The 23,506-nt window shown below is 43.7% G+C and overlaps 1 protein-coding gene across 4 annotated transcripts in view; it reads right to left on the reverse strand.

Annotated features, from left to right (window-relative positions):
• Positions 1 to 361: 361 nt before the first annotated feature.
• Positions 362 to 23,506, reverse strand: part of pax7 (paired box 7) — a 104,049-nt gene continuing 80,904 nt past the window's right edge. For all 4 annotated transcript variants that reach the window (XM_031906135.1, XM_031906133.1, XM_031906134.1 and 1 more), the window contains exons 8-9: positions 7,294 to 7,540; positions 362 to 2,863 (exon numbers count right to left, since the gene is read on the reverse strand). In XM_031906135.1, coding sequence (XP_031761995.1) covers positions 2,748 to 2,863; positions 7,294 to 7,540 — 363 coding nt within the window. In that variant the 3' untranslated portion in view covers positions 362 to 2,747. The remainder of the gene's footprint in view (positions 2,864 to 7,293; positions 7,541 to 23,506) is intronic.

Genomic DNA, 23,506 nt, shown 5'->3' on the forward strand with positions numbered 1-23,506 from the left:
ATTTTGTTCCCTGACTAAATGAGAGAACTTTATTCTGTTTGGTGAATTCACAGCTATTTCTTCTTTTCCTGAATGCATCCATTACTATGCTAAATATGGCACCATCACCCTGTTTCCACTGGAGTGCAGAACATTCTTGTTATTCCTCAAGATGGATGCAGAACAGTTTATTATATTCTGTAACTGAATGCAATGTGCTGCAGTCTGCTCCATATCTTCCTTCCCTATTAACCACTTGAATTCCGTATCATTTATTCTGGTTTGAAGTCATACAATTTTCCCGATTCTCTCTTTCTTGCTGTGCCTGTATTTATAAGCCTACACATATGGTGTCTTTCAATAAAAACCAAACGCACTGCTGCAGGTTAGAATTTCATCTTCTTTAATATATAACAGGAATGCCTGAGGTACACAGAGAACCCATACAGGCGGCAGGTAGCGAGACCCCCCGCTGCTGGTCATCAGTGCAATGCAAACATCTGTAGCACGGACAGGATAAAACAGGTATTGATTCATCTTCCTACTCTACCACATAATATAGCTGAATAAATTATAGCGGGATTATATATATGTATATATATATATACAGGCGTACGAGCGCGCACTCGTGGGGCAAGGTGGCTGTGGGTCAGATACAGAGGCGGAACTGGGTGGATGGAATGTTATCTAGTTCTAGTTAAGTGGCTCCTTGGATGTGAATTAGAACAAGCAAGTCCATGTTAGAAGTCAAATACATACGCAGAAGGGTACAATGCCGGATCTACATTCGACAGAATTTTTTGCAGAAGTATAAAAAAAAGGCTTAATGTCCGTATGTGCACTGAGCATACAGAGGGGGTTCCTTCGGGGGTCTTGGGTTGGGATGCTTCCATGGAATGCAAAGTCACCATAGTCTCTTAATCCTTGTTGAGGCTTCGTCCTCCGAATTGCCTTAAAGGGGCGGTTCACCTTAAATTTAACTTTTAGTGTGTTATAGAATGCATATAGAATACTAAGCAACTTTTCAATTGGTCTTCATTATGTATTTCTTATAGTTTTCTTCTTCCCCGGCAGCCAAACCCTATTGCTCTGTGAGGCTCCAGTTTTATTGTTATTGTTACTTTTTATTACTTATCTTTATATTCAGTTCCCTCTCCTATTCATATACGAGTCTCATTCAAACCACTCCCTGGTTGCTAAGGTCATTTGGACCCTAGCAACCAGAGAGCTGCTATAACTCTAAACTGGAGAGTCGCTAAACAATTACTGAAATCATTAAAAAAACTACAAATAATAAATAATGAAGACCAATTGCAAGTGGTCTCGGAATATTACTCTCTACATCATACTACCCCTTTAGCAGTTCAGCCCATAGGTTATACAAAAACATCTCCAATACAGTCGATACAAACCTGGGGTAATTATAGGAATCTGATTGTGCTTCTTTAACCCTTTCTTCCTCTGCTAACGATATTTTAAATATACTTTTTTCTTTTTTTTAATTTGGGATTTTCTATGTACATTTTCAGACAACACCACTCCATGAATTTACATGAAACTTACTATACATCTGTCAATATTACTGCTCACAAGAAAACTTCAAATCAATCGTCTCACTGGAATGATTCGGGACTTTCTTTCACATAGAGGGAATCACAAGGTCCGTATTTACATCATTGTTGGCCGCGACTTCCAATGTCACAATGAGTGACCCAATACGCGTGTGTCCGACAACACAACTATTTCTACGTTTAAGGGGCCCATTAGTCACAGTCAAGTTTTTTAGTTTTTTTTCATGGACCTCTCGGAACCATTTGGCGAGTCCTGGCTTCCCGACCAGGGAGGGGACAGTCATCGACAAGACATATTTTTTTTATTAAAGAAAGGTGACCTGGTAAAACATTCTGAATGTGGGCGTTGGTCCGAAGAATCAGAATATCTGTATCAGATAATATATGTATCAGAATACATCCTTGAGGTCCTTTGAGGAATGTGCAGGACATGGAATCCCCACAGAGGGGCGCCAAAGATGAAGATGTGTACAATGACATCACGTGATATCACATGTTCGTATTGGCTGGCCGTACACCCAATCGGATCCCGCAGTTGAGACTACAAACATAACCTGTATCTCAGATTTCAAGTGGGGTGCTTGAAATGAGCCTTTACAAGGCGAATAAAATATGTAACCAATCAGAAGCTGTAGATAACAGGGGGCGGGGCTTCCCAATCTGCATTGTGGGTTTCCTGGCCAACTACATTTCAGTCATGGCGCAAAGTTTATGGTTTATCGTTTTCCATGATATCTGATCCCTTGAACTGTAATTTCCACCATGAAATCGATATAAGGTTCATATCTGAGATTCGCAAGTCTCCGTTGGTCCTTTAACGTTTACTCCAAATTATGTTTTTTGGCTGTGGAAAAAAAAATCAAGAAAAAAAAGACCAATAAAATGAGTTTTTCTTCTTACTACCCGGAGCTTATTATACTGGGGGATCAGCATCACAAGTCAGAAGCGATTGGTCCCCCCAAAACTTCAGTTTGTCACCGTGAAGTGGCAGGAAATTTGCCAAAATTGTTTTTTTTTTTTTTTAAAAAAGTGCAGGAAGCAACTCCTGGCAACCGCCGGACGCCTGGGGTGGCAGGGAGTTAGAAGGCGGATAGCGGAGAAGCACCTTGATATTGTGGCCCTGAAGCAAGATGGCGGAATGGACAGGTCTCAGAAGATGGATACAGCCGCTCTGATTGGCAGAGGATTCCCTTGGCTTCAGTAGGCCTGGCCGGTCTCCACGGGTAACAGACCTAGTACTGCCGAGTGGTCCCCGAGTTTCATCCTGCGCTGCGTAGACAAACTGACATTTTTCGCCAGGTAATCAACGGCGGCTGCAAAACAGGAACAAAAAAATGAATTTTTAGATTATTATTGTGCTTATTACATTACTAGCTGTTATCCCCCAACCCAACACTTATCATTTACATCAGAAATGAGACAGAGGACCAACTGCAAAGCTGCTTATATTTAGAGATGAGTTAGCTTTTAGTATGATGTAGAGAGTGATATTCTGAGACAACTTGCAATTGGTCTTCATTTTTTATTATTTGGTTTTTTTTTTGTTATTTCACTTTTTTGTTCAGCAGCTCTGCAGTTTGGAGTTTTAGCAGCTTTCTGGTTGCTAGGGTCCAAATTACCTTAGTAACCAGGGAGTGGTTTGAATGAGAGGCTGGTATATGAATAGGAGAGGGGCTGAATAGAAAGATAAGGAATAAAAAGTAACAGTAACAATAAAACTGGAGCCTCACAGAGCAATAGGGTTTGGCTGCCGGGGTCAGTGACCCCCATTTGAAAGCTGGAAAGAGGCAGAAGTCAAATAGTTTAAAAACTATAAAAAAATAAATAATGAAGACCATTTAAAAAGCTGCTTAGAATTGGCCATTCTATAACATACTAAAAGTTGACGAAAAGGTGAACCGCCCCTTTAAGGCCATTCCAGGGACGAGGCTGAAGGCCAAGGGCTTTTATACAGGTCATGGAACTCCCAGGTGACTTCTAATATCCTTATATTTTACAATAGGGGGTACTTTATTTATTATAATATATAAGCTTTACTGAGTCATGTGACAGAAATTATATCCCAACTAAGATATAATTACCCCTTATTGGGGGCAGAACAGCCCTATTGGGTTTATTTAATGGTTAAATGATTCCCTTTTCTCTGTAATAATAAAACAGTACCTGTACTTGATCCCAACTAAGATATAATTACCCCTTATTGGGGCAGAACAGCCCTATTGGGTTTATTTCATGGTTAAATGATTCCCTTTTCTCTGTAATAATAAAACAGTACCTGTACTTGATCCCAACTAAGATATAATTACCCCTTATTGGGGCAGAACAGCCCTATTGGGTTTATTTCATGGTTAAATGATTCCCTTTTCTCTGTAATAATAAAACAGTACCTGTACTTGATCCCAACTAAGATATAATTACCCCTTATTGGGGGCAGAACAGCCCTATTGGGTTTATTTAATGGTTAAATGATTCCCTTTTCTCTGTAATAATAAAACAGTACCTGTACTTGATCCCAACTAAGATATAATTACCCCTTATTGGGGCAGAACAGCCCTATTGGGTTTATTTCATGGTTAAATGATTCCCTTTTCTCTGTAATAATAAAACAGTACCTGTACTTGATCCCAACTAAGATATAATTACCCCTTATTGGGGGCAGAACAGCCCTATTGGGTTTATTTAATGGTTAAATGATTCCCTTTTCTCTGTAATAATAAAACAGTACCTGTACTTGATCCCAACTAAGATATAATTACCCCTTATTGGGGCAGAACAGCCCTATTGGGTTTATTTAATGGTTAAATGATTCCCTTTTCTCTGTAATAATAAAACAGTACCTGTACTTGATCCCAACTAAGATATAATTACCCCTTATTGGGGCAGAACAGCCCTATTGGGTTTATTTAATGGTTAAATGATTCCCTTTTCTCTGTAATAATAAAACAGTACCTGTACTTGATCCCAACTAAGATATAATTACCCCTTATTGGGGCAGAACAGCCCTATTGGGTTTATTTAATGGTTAAATGATTCCCTTTTCTCTGTAATAATAAAACAGTACCTGTACTTGATCCCAACTAAGATATAATTACCCCTTATTGGGGCAGAACAGCCCTATTGGGTTTATTTAATGGTTAAATGATTCCCTTTTCTCTGTAATAATAAAACAGTACCTGTACTTGATCCCAACTAAGATATAATTACCCCTTATTGGGGCAGAACAGCCCTATTGGGTTTATTTAATGGTTAAATGATTCCCTTTTCTCTGTAATAATAAAACAGTACCTGTACTTGATCCCAACTAAGATATAATTACCCCTTATTGGGGGCAGAACAGCCCTATTGGGTTTATTTCATGTTTAAATTATATTGTGAGACTTAGGGTATGGATATTCCTCCCTGAGAAATGAGAGACAGTCCCCCTGAGAGACTGTCCCCCCTTGAGAGATTAGAGACAGTCACCCCTGAGAGACAGTCCCCCTTGAGATGAGAGACAGTTACCCCTGAGAAACAGTGCAAAGACCATGGAATCTTAGACAGAATAACTCAGTTCCGAACAAGAAGAGAGCGTCTCCCCCCCATTAATGTCCCAAATTAAATTAATCCTGATGCAGCAGTTACCGCCGATGAGTAAACAAATATGAAGCGTCAGTCGCGTGTCAGTCCCCTTCCCGGGGGAAGAGCTCGTCCAGACAGCACTCTTATTAAACTTGTCACATTCATTAGAAGTCTCTTCACGCTTCTGTGTCCTGTCAGTGTGGGTAACAGAGACGGGTCTGTCTGGGCCAGGTGCCCGGGTACAGCAACGAGACAGTCCCATTTATACAGAGATGTTGGGATGTTGGGAGTTGTAGCTAAACATTACCTAATGGGCAACCTATTGCCTATCCTGGATTTCAGCCTATAAAACTTAAGTTGCTTAAAATATTTTTTTTTTTATTAGGCAAAAAATTAAATTTTGGGTTGACTCCTTTAAAATATCATTTTTATTCAGTGTTAATTGTATTGTGAGCGTGACCTGTGGAAATACTGCCTATTTTACTTACAACTGATTAATCTTAGGGAAAAAGATATTTATGGGGCACTTTATATTTCTAAATGACACTGTTACACAGCAAATAATTCCCTCTGCCATTTAACCTTTTATTCTTCAACCAACAAATGTATTTGTAGCTGTAATATTGGTGTGTAGGCGCCATCTCAGTGCCTTGTGCCTGAGTCTGAGCTTTCAGCCAGCGCTACACATTAGAACTGCTTTCAGCTAACCTATTGTTTCTCCTACTCCCATGTAACTGGAGGAGTCCCAAGCCGGACTTGGATTTCTTACTATTGAGTGCTATTCTGATACCTACTGGGAGCTGCTATCTTGCTCCCTTCCCATTGTTCTGCTGATTGGCTGCTGGGGGTGAGGGGGGGGGATATCACTCCAACTTGCAGCGCAGCAGTAAAGTGTGCCTGAGTCTGAGCTTTCAGCCAGCGCTACACATTAGAACTGCTTTCAGCTAACCTATTGTTTCTCCTACTCCCATGTAACTGGAGGAGTCCCAAGCCGGACTTGGATTTCTTACTATTGAGTGCTATTCTGATACCTACTGGGAGCTGCTATCTTGCTCCCTTCCCATTGTTCTGCTGATTGGCTGCTGGGGGTCAGGGCGGGGGTATCACTCCAACTTGCAGCGCAGCAGTAAAGTGTGCCTGAGTCTGAGCTTTCAGCCAGCGCTACACATTAGAACTGATTCAGCTAACCTATTGTTTCTCCTACTCCCATGTAACTGGAGGAGTCCCAAGCCGGACTTGGATTTCTTACTATTGAGTGCTATTCTGATACCTACTGGGAGCTGCTATCTTGCTCCCTTCCCATTGTTCTGCTGATTGGCTGCTGGGGGTCAGGGGGGGGGTATCACTCCAACTTGCAGCGCAGCAGTAAAGTGTGCCTGAGTCTGAGCTTTCAGCCAGCGCTACACATTAGAACTGATTCAGCTAACCTATTGTTTCTCCTACTCCCATGTAACTGGAGGAGTCCCAAGCCGGACTTGGATTTCTTACTATTGAGTGCTATTCTGATACCTACTGGGAGCTGCTATCTTGCTCCCTTCCCATTGTTCTGCTGATCGGCTGCTGGGGGTGAGGGGGGGGGATATCACTCCAACTTGCAGCGCAGCAGTAAAGTGTGCCTGAGTCTGAGCTTTTAGCCAGCGCTACACATTAGAACTGCTTTCAGCTAACCTATTGTTTCTCCTACTCCCATGTAACTGGAGGAGTCCCAAGCCGGACTTGGATTTCTTACTATTGAGTGCTATTCTGATACCTACTGGGAGCTGCTATCTTGCTCCCTTCCCATTGTTCTGCTGATTGGCTGCTGGGGGTGAGGGGGGGGGTATCACTCCAACTTGCAGCGCAGCAGTAAAGTGTGCCTGAGTCTGAGCTTTCAGCCAGCGCTACACATTAGAACTGATTCAGCTAACCTATTGTTTCTCCTACTCCCATGTAACTGGAGGAGTCCCAAGCCGGACTTGGATTTCTTACTATTGAGTGCTATTCTGATACCTACTGGGAGCTGCTATCTTGCTCCCTTCCCATTGTTCTGCTGATCGGCTGCTGGGGGGAGGGGCGGGGATATCACTCCAACTTGCAACGCAGCAGTAAAGTGTGACTGAAGTTTATCCGAGCACAGGTCACATGACTGTGGCACCCTGGGAAATGAAGAATATGGCTAGCCCCATGCGACATTTTTGGTACTCACTTTGGCCATACTGCCCGTACTGATAGCTGGCAACGGGGTCCATGCTGTAGCCAGTCGTGCTGTAGGTGGGGGCACAGTAGGACTGGGAGGTAGACAGGCTGTCGACAGACTTAATGGAGTCGCTGCGCTGGCTGCAACTGGCAGAGAGGGAGTTACTGGTTTCCAGTCCACTGTGCAGGGGAGAGATGGAGAAATCGGACTGGGACTGATGTCCAACCCCACCGGGGCTACTTAGGATGCTCATAACCTGGAAGCAAAAGAAAAACACAGAGAGGTGAGGTCCTGTCTGCATCCGGGCAAATTATAACCACAAAGCAATATGTCTCTGCCGCTCAAAAATACCTATTCTTCTCATAGGACACCAGTGCTCAATGCAAACAACTGCCCCGCGGTGCTGCCCTACATCGTGTCTGTGCCCTAAGAAGCTTTTTGGCAAAGGGCCCTCGAGCCGGTAAACAGACTTTTACTTTTTAAACAATGTTGCAAAGGCCGGTCTCCAATTACCCCAATAAGGGGTAATTATATCTTAGTTGGGATCAAGTACAGGTACTGTTTTATTATTACTGAGAAAAGGGAATCATTTAACCATGAAATAAACCCAATAGGGCTGTTCTGCCCCAATAAGGGGTAATTATATCTTAGTTGGGATCAAGTACAGGTACTGTTTTATTATTACAGAGAAAAGGGAATCATTTAACCATTAAATAAACCCAATAGGGCTGTTCTGCCCCAATAAGGGGTAATTATATCTTAGTTGGGATCAAGTACAGGTACTGTTTTATTATTACAGAGAAAAGGGAATCATTTAACCATGAAATAAACCCAATAGGGCTGTTCTGCCCCAATAAGGGGTAATTATATCTTAGTTGGGATCAAGTACAGGTACTGTTTTATTATTACAGAGAAAAGGGAATCATTTAACCATGAAATAAACCCAATAGGGCTGTTCTGCCCCAATAAGGGGTAATTATATCTTAGTTGGGATCAAGTACAGGTACTGTTTTATTATTACAGAGAAAAGGGAATCATTTAACCATGAAATAAACCCAATAGGGCTGTTCTGCCCCAATAAGGGGTAATTATATCTTAGTTGGGATCAAGTACAGGTACTGTTTTATTATTACAGAGAAAAGGGAATCATTTAACCATGAAATAAACCCAATAGGGCTGTTCTGCCCCAATAAGGGGTAATTATATCTTAGTTGGGATCAAGTACAGGTACTGTTTTATTATTACAGAGAAAAGGGAATCATTTAACCATGAAATAAACCCAATAGGGCTGTTCTGCCCCAATAAGGGGTAATTATATCTTAGTTAGGATCAAGTACAGGTACTGTTTTATTATTAGAGAGAAAAGGGAATCATTTAACCATTAAATAAACCCAATAGGGCTGTTCTGCCCCAATAAGGGGTAATTATATCTTAGTTGGGATCAAGTACAGGTACTGTTTTATTATTACAGAGAAAAGGGAATCATTTAACCATTAAATAAACCCAATAGGGCTGTTCTGCCCCCAATAAGGGGTAATTATATCTTAGTTGGGATCAAGTACAGGTACTGTTTTATTATTACAGAGAAAAAGGAAATCAGTTTTAACATTCTGAATTATTGGATTAAAATTGAGTCTATGGAAGATGGGCTTTCCGTAATTCGGAGCTTTCTGGATAATGGGATCCCATACCTGTACAAATAAGTCAGAAACCATTGCTAATGTGTAATAAATGTATATTGCAAAGCTGCTTAGAATATTGTTTATTAGGCAAAAATGATATTTTGGGTGGACTTGGCCTTTATAATGCTTTAGTTAATGACTTTGACTGTAAGCTCTTTGGGGCAGGGCTGCCCATCTATTAGGGTTGTGCATTAGGCTGTCTGGGCATTTAGGTTTGGGGGCCTTTGGCTCATAGGCCGAGCACTAGAATATAATGGTACATACCAGTAGACAAGGCTCAGACAAAGCCCCCCCCTATACATTACACCCCATCTCTGAGCCACAAGCGGGTCACATGGTGCACAATGGCAGTTCCAGGCTTCACTGCCCCTTCCCTCTCTATCCAATCTCACAGTCTCTTTCCTCTGCAGACATTTGCCCCTAGGGGGGTTTCATCTTGCTCTCCCTACTTTGAAAGAAGGGGAGTTTAAAAAAAAAAAAAAAAGAGAATGTAATTAATTCCCTCTATTTCTGAGCCGGGCCTGAGGGCCTGTGTCCGCGGAGGCTGCAGCCGGGGAAATCTGCACCCTTTATGATAAAGCAAGTCGGCTTTAGATGCTCGAGAGCAATTAGGAACCCCTCATCGCCACTCCGGCAGCTCTTCCAAGTTCTTTGGCCCGGCAGGGGGATGGGGCAGAAAGTGACACTACATGAAAGTCACAGATAGGATAAAAGTGCCCTCCTTATATAATCTACTTGGGGGTTGGAATCTGCCATGTATAGCGGTGATTAGTGGGGAAAGCGGCGCGCAAGGTGGTATGATCCGTTACACGCGGAACTGCCTCCGGCTTTTATCAACACTCACATCCCCCTTGGTAATAACCCGCTAATATCCCATTTATAGGGATGCGCCTATAGATAGAAAGCTCCTTTATTTACCAAATTATATTGGAAATGGGGTTTTTAGTTCTTGTAGATTTAAAAGGGAAATTCAAAAGGACAAATAAAACACTGCAACGGGGTTTCATTAAATATTCACTGCTTTATGGACACAAGGAGATATGCACCATAGATATATATATATATGTATTTTTATAAAATATCAGAAAAAAGTATAGGCCTTGAAGAGAAGAAATTCTGTAAAAAAACACTATGGCACCTCCTACCCATATGTATAAATACAAATATACAGAGAGGGAATGTTCTGGGCACACAATAAGCTGTACCCCCATACTGTACTGTCTAAGGGAAACACTATGGCACCTCCTACCCATATGTATAAATACAAATATACAGAGAAGGAATGCTCTGGGCACACAATAAGCTGTACCCCCATACTGTACTGTCTAAGGGAAACACTATGGCACCCCCTACCCATATGTATAAATACAAATATACAGAGAAGGAATGTTCTGGGCACACAATAAGCTGTACCCCCATACTGTACTGTCTAAGGGAAACACTATGGCACCTCCTACCCATATGTATAAATACAAATATACAGAGAAGGAATGCTCTGGGCACACAATAAGCTGTACCCCCATACTGTACTGTCTAAGGGAAACACTATGGCACCCCCTACCCATATGTATAAATACAAATATACAGAGAAGGAATGTTCTGGGCACACAATAAGCTGTACCCCCATACTGTACTGTCTAAGGGAAACACTATGGCACCCCCTACCCATATGTATAAATACAAATATACAGAGAAGGAATGTTCTGGGCACACAATAAGCTGTACCCCCATACTGTACTGTCTAAGGGAAACACTATGGCACCCCCTGCCCATATGTATAAATACAAATATACAGAGAAGGAATGTTCTGGGCACACAATAAGCTGTACCCCCATACTGTACTGTCTAAGGGAAACACTATGGCACCCCCTACCCATATGTATAAATACAAATATACAGAGAAGGAATGTTCTGGGCACACAATAAGCTGTACCCCCATACTGTACTGTCTAAGGGAAACACTATGGCACCCCCTGCCCATATGTATAAATACAAATATACAGAGAAGGAATGTTCTGGGCACACAATAAGCTGTACCCCCATACTGTACTGTCTAAGGGAAACACTATGGCACCCCCTACCCATATGTATAAATACAAATATACAGAGAAGGAATGTTCTGGGCACACAATAAGCTGTACCCCCATACTGTACTGTCTAAGGGAAACACTATGGCACCCCCTACCCATATGTATAAATACAAATATACAGAGAAGGAATGTTCTGGGCACACAATAAGCTGTACCCCCATACTGTACTGTCTAAGGGAAACACTATGGCACCCCCTACCCATATGTATAAATACAAATATACAGAGAAGGAATGTTCTGGGCACACAATAAGCTGTACCCCCATACTGTACTGTCTAAGGGAAACACTATGGCACCCCCTACCCATATGTATAAATACAAATATACAGAGAAGGAATGTTCTGGGCACACAATAAGCTGTACCCCCATACTGTACTGTCTAAGGGAAACACTATGGCACCCCCTACCCATATGTATAAATACAAATATACAGAGAAGGAATGCTCTGGGCACACAATCTGTGTATAGAGGGGTATAAGGAACAGTTATTGGGTACAAGCAGTGCAGGAATAGCCGCTCGGTTAAACCACTTACTGGAGGTTATAAAAGTCACACAAACTTTTGCAATTAGAGACAAAACAGTCATTGTGCGGCGCCGCGGCCCATGAAAATCTGTAAATGGAAGAGAATGCGGGAGCGGAGGGAGCCGGCAGCCCCTATACTCGCTCCTCACCTCTCTGTCACCCTCTCGGCTAAAGCCGGTGCAGCCCCCCCCCCCTTCTCGGCTTTTGTTTTCCCCCCAAGGCCTTAGTAATGGAGAGTTCACACTGACTTACAGCTTCAAAACAAGATTTCCTGAGATCTTTAGAATCTGCCCAGCGCGGCCACCAACCCCCACTAACCCCCCCGCGGTGGAGCGTTCGATAAATGGGAAATAGCTTCAGCGCTTTCCCCCCAAAGTGCCTTTATCCCAGCCCGGGGCGCCGCTTCTGCCGCTTCGATAGGAGAGCACCGCGCTGCTTCTCTGATCAATCACAGGCCCCCCGATCAGTTAGTAGGGGCTTATGGGGGGGGGGCTCTCAATAACTGGACTGTGAGATGAGGAGGGACGGGGGGGGGGGTGATAAGAGAGGAGAAGTCGGCACTGATATGGGCCCCTGCTTCTTCCATTTATGAGATATTGGAGATATCAGCAACATATTATCCAGCTTCACACAGCTCCCACTCACTTAATGGAAATTTATTTGCCCCCCCCCCCCCAGTAATAGAGTTTTCTTCTGCGCCAGATTCATATAAAGGGGAACTTCAGCCAAAAACTATATTTATGTTTCTGAGCAACTTCCCAGTGTAGATTTTCAGCATTTGTAAAGTTATGTTATTGGCAGGGTCGGACTGGGGGGTGCAGGGCCCACCGGGGCTGCCACCTCAGGGGCCCCGCTCCCCCAAAGGTGCTCCCAAGAAGCCCCCACCGCATCTCCCATACCCCCCACAGGGGCTCCCGCCACCCCCCCAACCCCCCGCAGGGGCCCCTTCCACACACCCATAACCCCCTGCAGGGGCCCCCACCTTGCCCCACTAACCCCCTGCTGCAGGGGCTCCCGCCTTGCCCCCCTAATCCCCTGCAGGGGCCCCCACCTTGCCCCCCAACCCCCTGCAGGGGCCCCCACCATGCCCCTCTAATCCCCTGCGGGGGCCCCCACCTAGCCCCCCTAACCCTCTGCAGGGGCCCCCACCTTGCCCCCCATCCCCCTGCAGGGGCCCCCACCTTGCTCCCCTAATCCCCTGCAGGGGCCCTCACCATGCCCCCCTAACCCCCTGCAGGGGCCCCCATCACACCCCCCTAACCCCCCGCAGGGGCCCGCACTGCACCCCCTTAACCCCTTGCAGGGCCCCCCACCATCTGCCCGATGTCCTCCCCTGTGCATAAGTGAAACTTACTTTCCACACGTATGGGGAGGGACACCGGCGGCTGGAGGAGTGCCGACGGGGATCGGGTCTGGGCCAGCAGGGCTGGGGCCCACCGGTGCCCCAGCAGCCCAGTCCAACCCAAGTCATTGCAGTTGAAAGCAGCATTTGTTGGGAACAATGTAACAGAAGTCGGTTCTCTAGTATCTGGCTGCAGATACATTGTTTAGCTATTTAGGTTTATGATATTACATGTAAAAAACACATATTTAAAGTCTAACCTACATTATATTTACATGCTGCATGGCTGTACTGAAGCCAATGCAGTCTGCAGCAAATGCCCAAAGTAGGCTGAATAGTATAGTTAACTTTCAGTACGTTATAGAATTGCCAATTCTAAGCAACTTTTTAATTGGTCTTCGTTATTTAAAGTTTATTTACCTTCTTCTTTTGCCTCTTTGCAGCTTTCAAATGGGGGTCACTGACCCCGGCAGCCAAACCCTATTGCTCTGTGAGGCTCCAGTTTTATTGTTATTGTTACTTTTTATTCCTTATCTTTCTATTCAGCCCCTCCCCTATTTATATATCAGACTCTTACTCAAACCACTCCCTGGTTGCTAAGGTAATTTGGACCCTAGCAACTCTTTCCAGCTTTCAAATGGGGGTCACTGACCCCGGCAGCCAAACCCTATTGCTCTGTGAGGCTCCAATTTTATTGTTATTGTTACTTTTTATTCCTTATTTTTCTATTCAGCCCCTCTCCTATTCATAAACCTGTCTCTCTCTTCAAACCACTGCCTGGTCGCTAAGGTAACTCGGACCCTAGCAACCAGATAGCTGCTAAAACTCCAAACTGGAAAGCAGCTGCACAAAAAGTGAAATAACTAAAAAACATGAAGACCAATTGCAAACTGTCTCAGAATATTACTCTCTTCATCATACTAAAAGCTAACTCATCTCTAACTATAAGCAGCTTTGCAGTTGGTCCTCTGTATGAGGCAGCAATTACATTGGCCGCAGCTATGTCGTCTTTGATTCAGCTCCTAATCGGGACCCCAATGGTTAATGTAGCGAGGCTGAGGCCCACCCCATTCGAATATAAAAGAGATTCTGTAGGAGAATGCTTCAGCCTTTCGGACCACTTGCCCACTGGGCTTATAACCACATTGGAACCAGATGTCCGTCAATCCCCTAAACATCTGTAACGTGTTTCCATTGTGTTTTGCTATTCAGTTCCGGCGAGCGTTAACGTAGCTGCCATTTTGCTTTCTGTACGCCACTCAGTTAGGTAAGGAGAAATGATTTAATGTATGTTTTTAGTGCAAAGGATGGGGCAGGGGGAGCGCAGAATGGAAGGCAGAGGGGACGGGGCAGGGAGAGCGGCAGGGAGGGGGGGCCGCTGATTGTTTGAGAGATATGACTATTTAGAGAGAATGACTGCATAAATTTAATTACAGAGTTTTCACGCTGCAAATGGCTGATTGTAATTAGGTTCCCAGCCTGACTGGGCAGAGAAGATGTTGCACTCGGGGATAATGAGGGACAGCGAACAGATGACAGGTCCCATTCAGGCGCCTCCGTGTGTGTCAGGTGCTTGTGGGATCAACCGAGGGGGACAAAGATGGGACCAGACTGTGGGGTTTGTATGGAAACGAGGGAAATAAAAGGGACAGTGACCCATTCCGGCTGCATTAAAGGGGAAATATTGCCTCTTATGATATATTTATTCATTGGGGGCAAGTATCTCAGTTACCCCCCACTTACCCTGAATGTATAAGCTAAGGTTAAAGGACTACAAATCCCAGAATAATGTAACATATAATGAAGGGTGAGGCATGCTGGGAGCTGTAGTCCAGCAACATCAGGGCTGTATTCTTAAAGCAATATTGCCCAATAAAACTGCATTAAAATGCAAGAAATCCCCCAATGAGAATCCCAGCTGATGTGAGTAAATCCGGCTCCCTGTTCTCTGTTCCTGCAATTGGAGTTGGGAGCAATAAGCACAGTTTCCCAGCACTGAACAAGTCTGTCCCTTTATCCCCATGTCTGATTCCTGTGCCATATAATGAGGGGAAAATGCCATCATTATCTCTATATGTAAGGTACCAGCAAGGGGCCTGACACAGGGAATCAGCATTCTCATTGGTCACTTCTCTTGCACTTACACTCACATTGTTGCTCAGTAGAATTCTCATTGGGGAATTTCCTTGCATCTAGAATTACGACTATAGCAACACTAGGGGGCGCAGTGGGGCAGCGTTATGGTTGGGTTTATATCCCCTTTAATACACTGACAGCTTTTGGTACCTGACCAAGACCCAATCAGATACTGATGGGAAAGGGGATCATTTTGCACCTGTACTGGGGCCCACAAGCTACTTTTATGGGTTTCTGCCCTCAAAAATAATGGCGGTCACTGCTGAGCTTTGAGGTTCTGCCTGGACCAACTGGCGACCTGAAGTTTCAGCTGAATAAAAAATATTAGAAGGCTGGGGTATATATATATATATATGTGGGGGGGGGGGGCTATAGGGAACTAATTGAGGCAGATTAGGACACAGATTGGCGCTGACAGATATTGGGCAGAGACAAGGACAGGACAGTGAGGGGCGATTAGCGACGGAGGAAACAAGCTGTCACATCTCACAATACGTTAAGTCCTCACAGCACTTAAACGCGTCAGCTCCATTAACCTTCCTCTCCCCCTGCCCTGTCTGTCCGTCTATCTCTATTTGGCCTAATTTAATTTGGAAAGCTTCATTCCTTCAATTTCCCCCCCCACTCCGCTCCCCACATAACAATAATATTCAATATTATCACATTCCGTGCTGATAAACTATACCTAGAGCGGCCCTGTTTGGCCCCTGGGTGCCCAGAAATTCATTCATTTACCTATTAACCCATTGCTGCTGGCATTGTCTGAACCCCCCTTTAAAAAAATTCCATGTTGTTCTCCCACCGTATCAGCCTGAAGAAGGAGCAAGTAAGGGACCAGTCTGTTCATACAAGTTTATAAAAATGACTATAAAAAATAAAAGACCTTTATAAGTGAGTTTCTTTTCCACTGTAGGGCGGAGATCTATCCCTGGCGAGTAACTTGTTCCATGGGTTTATACCCTTAGGTACACACTTAGGCACACAGAGCTACTAGTAGCAACTACTTGTCACTGCTACTAAAAAATACAATGCTGATCATTTACTGATCATTGTCTCTACGTGTGTTTAGCAGAAGCTATTCTCAGTATTGTCTATGGCAGGGGATTTTCTGGCATTTAGTAGCTGCTACTAAGTAGCTCCGTGTGTCTTCAGGTCAATGCAGCAATGACTCCATTACTTTTATCTGTATTGTTTCAAAAGTGGATAAAACTGCTCTTCGTACAGTTAATCACAAACAACAACTTCGGCCCATAACTGCAATAAAATGATGGTCACAATAAAATTTATAGAATGACCCATCGTAAGCAACTTTTCATTTGGTCTTCATTATTTAGTTGTTTTTTTTTAATTATTTGCCTTCTTCTTCTGACTCTTTGCAGCTTTCAAATGGGGGTCACTGACCCTGGCAACCAAACCCTATTGCTCTGTGAGGCTCCAGTTTTATTGTTATTGTTACTTTTTATTCCTTATCTTTCTATTCAGCCCCTCCCCTATTCATATACCAGTCCCTCATCCAAACCACTCCCTGGTTGCTAACGTAATTTGGACCCTAGCAACGCTTTCCTGCTTTCAAATGGGGGTCACTGACCCCGGCAGCCAAACCCTATTGCTCTGTGAGGCTCCAGTTTTATTGTTATTGTTATTTTTATATTTAGGCCCTCTCCTATATATATATATATATATATATATATATACACATATATATATATATATATATATATATATATATATATACCAGTCTCTCACTCAACTCCCTCATTACTAAGGTAATTTGAACCCTAGCAACCAGCTTACGCCTGAAATTCCCAACTGGAGGGTTCCTAAACAAAAAGTGAAACAGTAAAAAAAAAAAAAAAAATAATAGAAAAAAAAATGAAGACCAATTGCAAATTCTCTTAGAATTTTACTCTCTACATCATACTTAAAGTTAACTCAAAGGTGAATAACCCCTTCAACAGATTGTAAGCTCTTTGCTCTACTGCCTAAGACTGGCTTATACATGATCACATGATCCCGTGCTTACAAGCAGTTAATACAAGATCACATGATCCCGTGCTTACAAGCAGTTAATACAAGATCACATGATCCCGTGCTTACTAACAGTTAATACAGAAACTACAAGGTAAAAAACATCACTTTGATCCGAGACTTCAGTGACCCCTAAACCTCTGGAATGTTCCAAACTGACCCAGGACAGAAGGATTGTTGGCGGATACATGCTGGGGTATACGGAATGCCAGATGCTGAAGGGTTTTGAAAACCTTTTTGCCCCCCCAGAGGGTAATATTAATGGATTTAGTGGTACAAGTGTAAAGTCAGGTGCAAGTGGAGGCAGAAATCTGCTTTAGTCTGGTGGGTGGCAGTAAGGAAGGGGTTAAATATAACTGCCCCACTGCTTCTATGTGAGAGAAAGCATTCAACTATCCCCCATATGTAATAAAAGGCACTACCTTCTGCCCAGGAGCAGTAACCCATAGCAACCAATATGGTGTTTGTTTTTAAACAGGTGATCAGTACATTGTACCTGCTGATTGGTTGCTATGGGTTACTGCTCCTGGGCAAACTTAGTGCCTTTTTTTGCATAAGCCCCCTATGTATTTTAAAGGGGAACTAAACCCTGCTGCACAGCGCGGCTCAACTAAACATTACTAGCCATTGCTGGACTACAAATCCCAGAATAATGTAACATATAATGAAGGGTGAGGCATGCTGGGAGCTGTAGTCCAGCAACATCAGGGCTGTATTCTTAAAGCAATATTGCCCAATAAAACTGCATTAAAATGCAAGAAATCCCCCAATGAGAATCCCAGCTGATGTGAGTAAATCCGGCTCCCTGTTCTCTGTTCCTGCAATTGGAGTTGGGAGCAATAAGCACAGTTTCCCAGCACTGAACAAGTCTGTCCCTTTATCCCCATGTCTGATTCCTGTGCCATATAATGAGGGGAAAATGCCATCATTATCTCTATATGTAAGGTACCAGCAAGGGGCCTGACACAGTGCTGGGAATCAGCATTCTCATTGGTCACTTCTCTTGCACTTACAGTCACATTGTTGCTCAGTAGAATTCTCATTGGGGAATTTCCTTACGGTTTTTGGCAACTTCTATTGCTTTCTAGAATATCTGACGCATGGACAGAAACCACAGATCATATGGAACAAGAAAGCGCAATAAATTTGGGCACATTCTGCCATAGACGTGTGTTTGGGTAAAGCTGCCCGCTAGCCCCGCCGGCTCTGTGCCGCGTAACTGCCCCTCCGTGCCCAGGGGGCGCTGCTCAGCTGAGTGTGTCAGTCACACCGCACCAACTTTGCCGAGAATCCCGCGGCCGCCTGGGATCGGAGGAGAAGCGAGGAGGGAGGGGGGAGCTGCTGGAGAAATGTCAGGGCAAATTACTCTTGACAGTGTTAATATCGGCACCTCCTAGCAGTAATTACATGTAAATAAATAGTGAAATGGCTCTCAGCTGGAGCCGTGCTCTTGGATTCCTCTACCAGATGGGGCTGCCCCTTCCTCGCTATTCCAGCTCCTTAGAGAGCTTCACTCTTCTACCGACTGCCGAGGATTAACCTTCGGTGTGCCAAGCGTACCCACCAACGCTAGGGCTCGCCCTATTCATTGCCCGGGGCGGCCTTGGCTTGAGAAAGACCTTGAAAGTATAAAAATACATGTTATTTTATATAAAGGGTAAGTAAAGCCTCCCTGGAGAGTTTTTAGAAGCAAGTTGGCCATACACGCACTGATATTATTGTATGGAACGAGGTCTCGTATGATATTCCGTGTATGGTGGATTGACAAGGCGACCGATATCTGTCTCATTGATTGGGCGGGACAGCAAGCGTTTAGGGCTGATAGGGGTAGAATTCCTATTGTTTCTACCTCCATATCTGACAATTCAGCCCCGGATGTTAGTGGAGGGTTCGAGTGATCTTTCCTGTGACCAAAGATGGGAATTGTAACGTGTATGGGCCCCTTTAAGCAACTCGCGTTACGTATTCCTGCAGTTTGTTTGCCTGGGTCAGAATTATCCGGTGCCTTTGATTTGTTTTGAACATTTGATTGAAAGTATTGTTTTATGTTGCCGAAGATAAGGCCGATAAGTGCCGGCTAAGCATTCGCTGGGATGTATTCTGCCGGTCCCTTTCATCATTCGTTATATGAAACAAAGCTCCATCTAAATGAGTAAGTGATGAATTCCAGCTCCCCAGCTTTGGATTTGCTCAGCCTATGCACCCCCACCCTACAGACTGGCCTATAGAGCTGACAATCCGTCCACCTGACTACCAAGGAAACCAGTCAGTGGCCTGTGTTAAAGGGGAACTAAACCCTGCGGCACAGCGCGGCTCAACCAAACGTTACTCAGCTGTTGCCGGACTACAAATCCCAGAATAATGTAAGGGTGAGGCATGCTGGGAGCTGTAGTCCAGCAACATCAGGGCTGAATTCTTAAAGCAATATTGCCCAATAAAACTGCATTAAAATGCAAGAAATCCCCCAATGAGAATCCCAGCTGATGTGAGTAAATCCGGCTCCCTGTTCTCTGTTCCTGCAATTGGAGTTGGGAGCAATAAGCACAGTTTCCCAGCACTGAACAAGTCTGTCCCTTTATCCCCATGTCTGATTCCTGTGCCATATAATGAGGGGAAAATGCCATCATTATCTCTATATGTAAGGTACCAGCAAGGGGCCTGACACAGGGAATCAGCATTCTCATTGGTCACTTCTCTTGCACTTACAGTCACATTGTTGCTCAGTAGAATTCTCATTGGGGAATTTCCTTGCATCTAGAATTACGACTATAGCAACACTAGGGGGCGCAGTGGGGCAGCGTTATGGTTGGGTTTATATCCCCTTTATACAGACTGGTGGCAATTCTTCTGTATTGTTACTCTGGCTACCTGCACACACAGGGTATAAATGCACCTCGGGAGTGTAGGCAGCACATAAAAAGCCCATGACTTGAGGCCCCGGCACTGCCGCAGCTCGGGGTTTGCTTGGGTAGGGAATGACCCCTTGGCTTGGGTGCCTTGTTAGCACGGATGAGACCTGCAGGCTCCCTCAGCCTCTGAACAAGAGGTTCCTGGGTGCTCATTCACTTACAAACATGCCTCCATTATTTGGGAAACAAATATCTTCCTTCCAGCTCACTCCCTCTCAAACACCTTCTTGTTCAGCTCGGTAACTAATCCCCTTATCGGAGCGCAGAGCCGCCGGTGAGAAGGAGCAGGATAAAAGCGGATGCAAAATTAGCCGAATTCCGCCCCTGGCTCCTACCACATAACAAACACAGAAGGGTAAATCCATCAGCTGCAGCACAGACGCGCTTTCCTCCCGGCCCGGCGCTGATTCTTCATGGAGATAAAAACAAGAAACACTTTTTATTTGGTTTGTTTTGCTTTCCTTTTAGCCGAGAACAGAAGCCGCGAGATGCTGGCAGTTGATAAGGGGCAGTTAATAAACCCAACTTGGAGATGAGGCTGATAGAGAAGTTGGCTCGGATATTAACTCGCCCGCTGCCAAGTGGATCATCGAAGAGAAAGCGAGACACTTTCCTACGCACGTGTCCCATCTTCTGCCCTATCCGGAACCTTCTGCCCCTGATAGGGGCAATAACAAACTGGCAAAAGAAGCAGAACCACCAGTCTTTTGGCCCTAAGGAAAGTATTACTATGAACCCCCAAAAATAACAGTGGACTGAGCCCAAATTGCATTTTTTTTACCATAGTCACAGCACCCCTGGTGGTCACTGGGGGTCTAGCAGCTGAAATAAACACCAATTAAAAGGGGTTGTTCCCCTTGAAATTAATGTTTAGTATGATGTAGACCAGGGTCCCCAACCTTTCTTACTCGTAAGCCACAGTCAAATGTAAAAAGACTTGGGGAGCAACACAAGCACCATAAAAGTTAATGGAGGAGCCAAATAAGGGCTGTGATTGGCTATTAGGGGCCTCTATGCACCCTATCAGCTTACAGGGGGCTTTATTTGGTAGGAAATCTTGTTTTTATTCAACCAAAACTTGCCCCCAAGTCAGGAATTCAAAAATAACTCCCTGGTCTGGGGGCACTGAGAGCAACACCCAAGGGGTTGGGGAGCAACATGTTCCCCCCGAGCCACTGGTTGGGGATCCCTGATGTAAACATTCATATTCAATTTGCAATTGGTTTTCATTTTTTGTAGTTTTCAGCTATTTAGCTTTTCGATCAGCGGCTTTCTCCAGTCTGGGATTTCAGGTGCTATCTGGTTGCTAGGGTCTTGTTTTACCTTAGCAACCAGACAGTGGTGTTAATGAGAGACTGGAATATGAATAGGAGGGGGGATAAATAAAAAGATAAGGAATAAAAAATGTTTTTTGGGTCAGTGACTCCTATGTAAAAGCTGGAAAGACGTAGACAAAGAAGGCAAATAATTCAAAAATCATTAAAAAAAAAGAAAGAATGAAGACCAATTACAAAGTTGCTAGGAATAGGCCATTCAAGAACAGCCCCTGCTTATATACACAGAATATTTAGGCACAAGGTAGGCTGGATCACAATATGGCAGCTCATAAGGTTCGGGGGATTACAATGCTCATTAGTTCCTTGGAAACAAAATGATCCCAGGACGTCTGGTTCCCTTTCTGCCCCAGTTATGCCGCACGTGGGAAGCGGGTATTTATCACCAGTGTAACACCTGTCATTGTGGCATCTGGAACTAACGCCAAACACTTGTACCCAAGTGACCTTTCCCCCTGCAGAAATCTCCCTGCTCTCACTGTACTCACTACTACTTGTGCAAATCCCTGTGCCCCGTGTATGGTGAACTCTCCTAGATTCGTTATACAATATGTTATACTGTTTCAGGCATCAGAAGGTGAATTAATAGGACAGAAGTACCTGTACTTGATCCCAACTAAGATATAATTACCCCTTATTGGGGCAGAACAGCCCTATTGGGTTTATTTAATGGTTAAATGATTCCCTTTTCTCTGTAATAATAAAACAGTACCTGTACTTGATCCCAACTAAGATATAATTACCCCTTATTGGGGCAGAACAGCCCTATTGGGTTTATTTAATGGTTAAATGATTCCCTTTTCTCTGTAATAATAAAACAGTACCTGTACTTGATCCCAACTAAGATATAATTACCCCTTATTGGGGGCAGAACAGCCCTATTGGGTTTATTTAATGGTTAAATGATTCCCTTTTCTCTGTAATAATAAAACAGTACCTGTACTTGATCCCAACTAAGATATAATTACCCCTTATTGGGGCAGAACAGCCCTATTGGGTTTATTTAATGGTTAAATGATTCCCTTTTCTCTGTAATAATAAAACAGTACCTGTACTTGATCCCAACTAAGATATAATTACCCCTTATTGGGGGCAGAACAGCCCTATTGGGTTTATTTAATGGTTAAATGATTCCCTTTTCTCTGTAATAATAAAACAGTACCTGTACTTGATCCCAACTAAGATATAATTACCCCTTATTGGGGCAGAACAGCCCTATTGGGTTTATTTAATGGTTAAATGATTCCCTTTTCTCTGTAATAATAAAACAGTACCTGTACTTGATCCCAACTAAGATATAATTACCCCTTATTGGGGGCAGAATAGTCCTATTGGGTTTATTTAATGGTTAAATGATTCCCTTTTCTCTGTAATAATAAAACAGTACCTGTACTTGATCCCAACTAAGATATAATTACCCCTTATTGGGGCAGAACAGCCCTATTGGGTTTATTTAATGGTTAAATGATTCCCTTTTCTCTGTAATAATAAAACAGTACCTGTACTTGATCCCAACTAAGATATAATTACCCCTTATTGGGGCAAAACAATCCTATTGGGTTTATTTAATGTTTTTTTTTAATTTTTTTGTAGACTTACGGTATGGAGATCCAAATTAAGGAAAGACCCCTTATCTGGAATGCCCTTGGTCCTGAGCATTCTGGATAACGGGTCCTATACCTGTTATATATATTATATTATTATTGGTGTATTGTATTTTTCTTTTGATGACTGCAGCCCCCCCCCCCCCCCAGATTAGAAAGTAGAAACATCAAATAGCCCCGCATTTAGCTGCCCATAGGGGGGTCCATAGGGGCTTCAACCTATAAGAAGAGATAATTACATGATTTTGGCCTATGGCAGCACTAGGGTAAGTTTTAGGGTAGAACAGAAAGGCCTACAAGCATCAGAAAGGTCCATTTGAGAGAGAAAAACACAGATTAAAATAGTAAAGGGGAACTAAACCCTGCAGCACAGCGCGGTGCAACCAATCGTTACTCAGCTGTTGCCGGACTACAAATCCCAGAATAATGTAACATATAATGAAGGGTGAGGCATGCTGGGAGCTGTAGTCCAGCAACATCAGGGCTGTATTCTTAAAGCAATATTGCCCAATAAAACTGCATTAAAATGCAAGAAATCCCCCAATGAGAATCCCAGCTGATGTGAGTAAATCC

Source organism: Xenopus tropicalis, chromosome 7 (assembly GCF_000004195.4).
Source record: "Xenopus tropicalis strain Nigerian chromosome 7, UCB_Xtro_10.0, whole genome shotgun sequence".
Lineage (NCBI taxonomy): Eukaryota > Metazoa > Chordata > Amphibia > Anura > Pipidae > Xenopus > Xenopus tropicalis.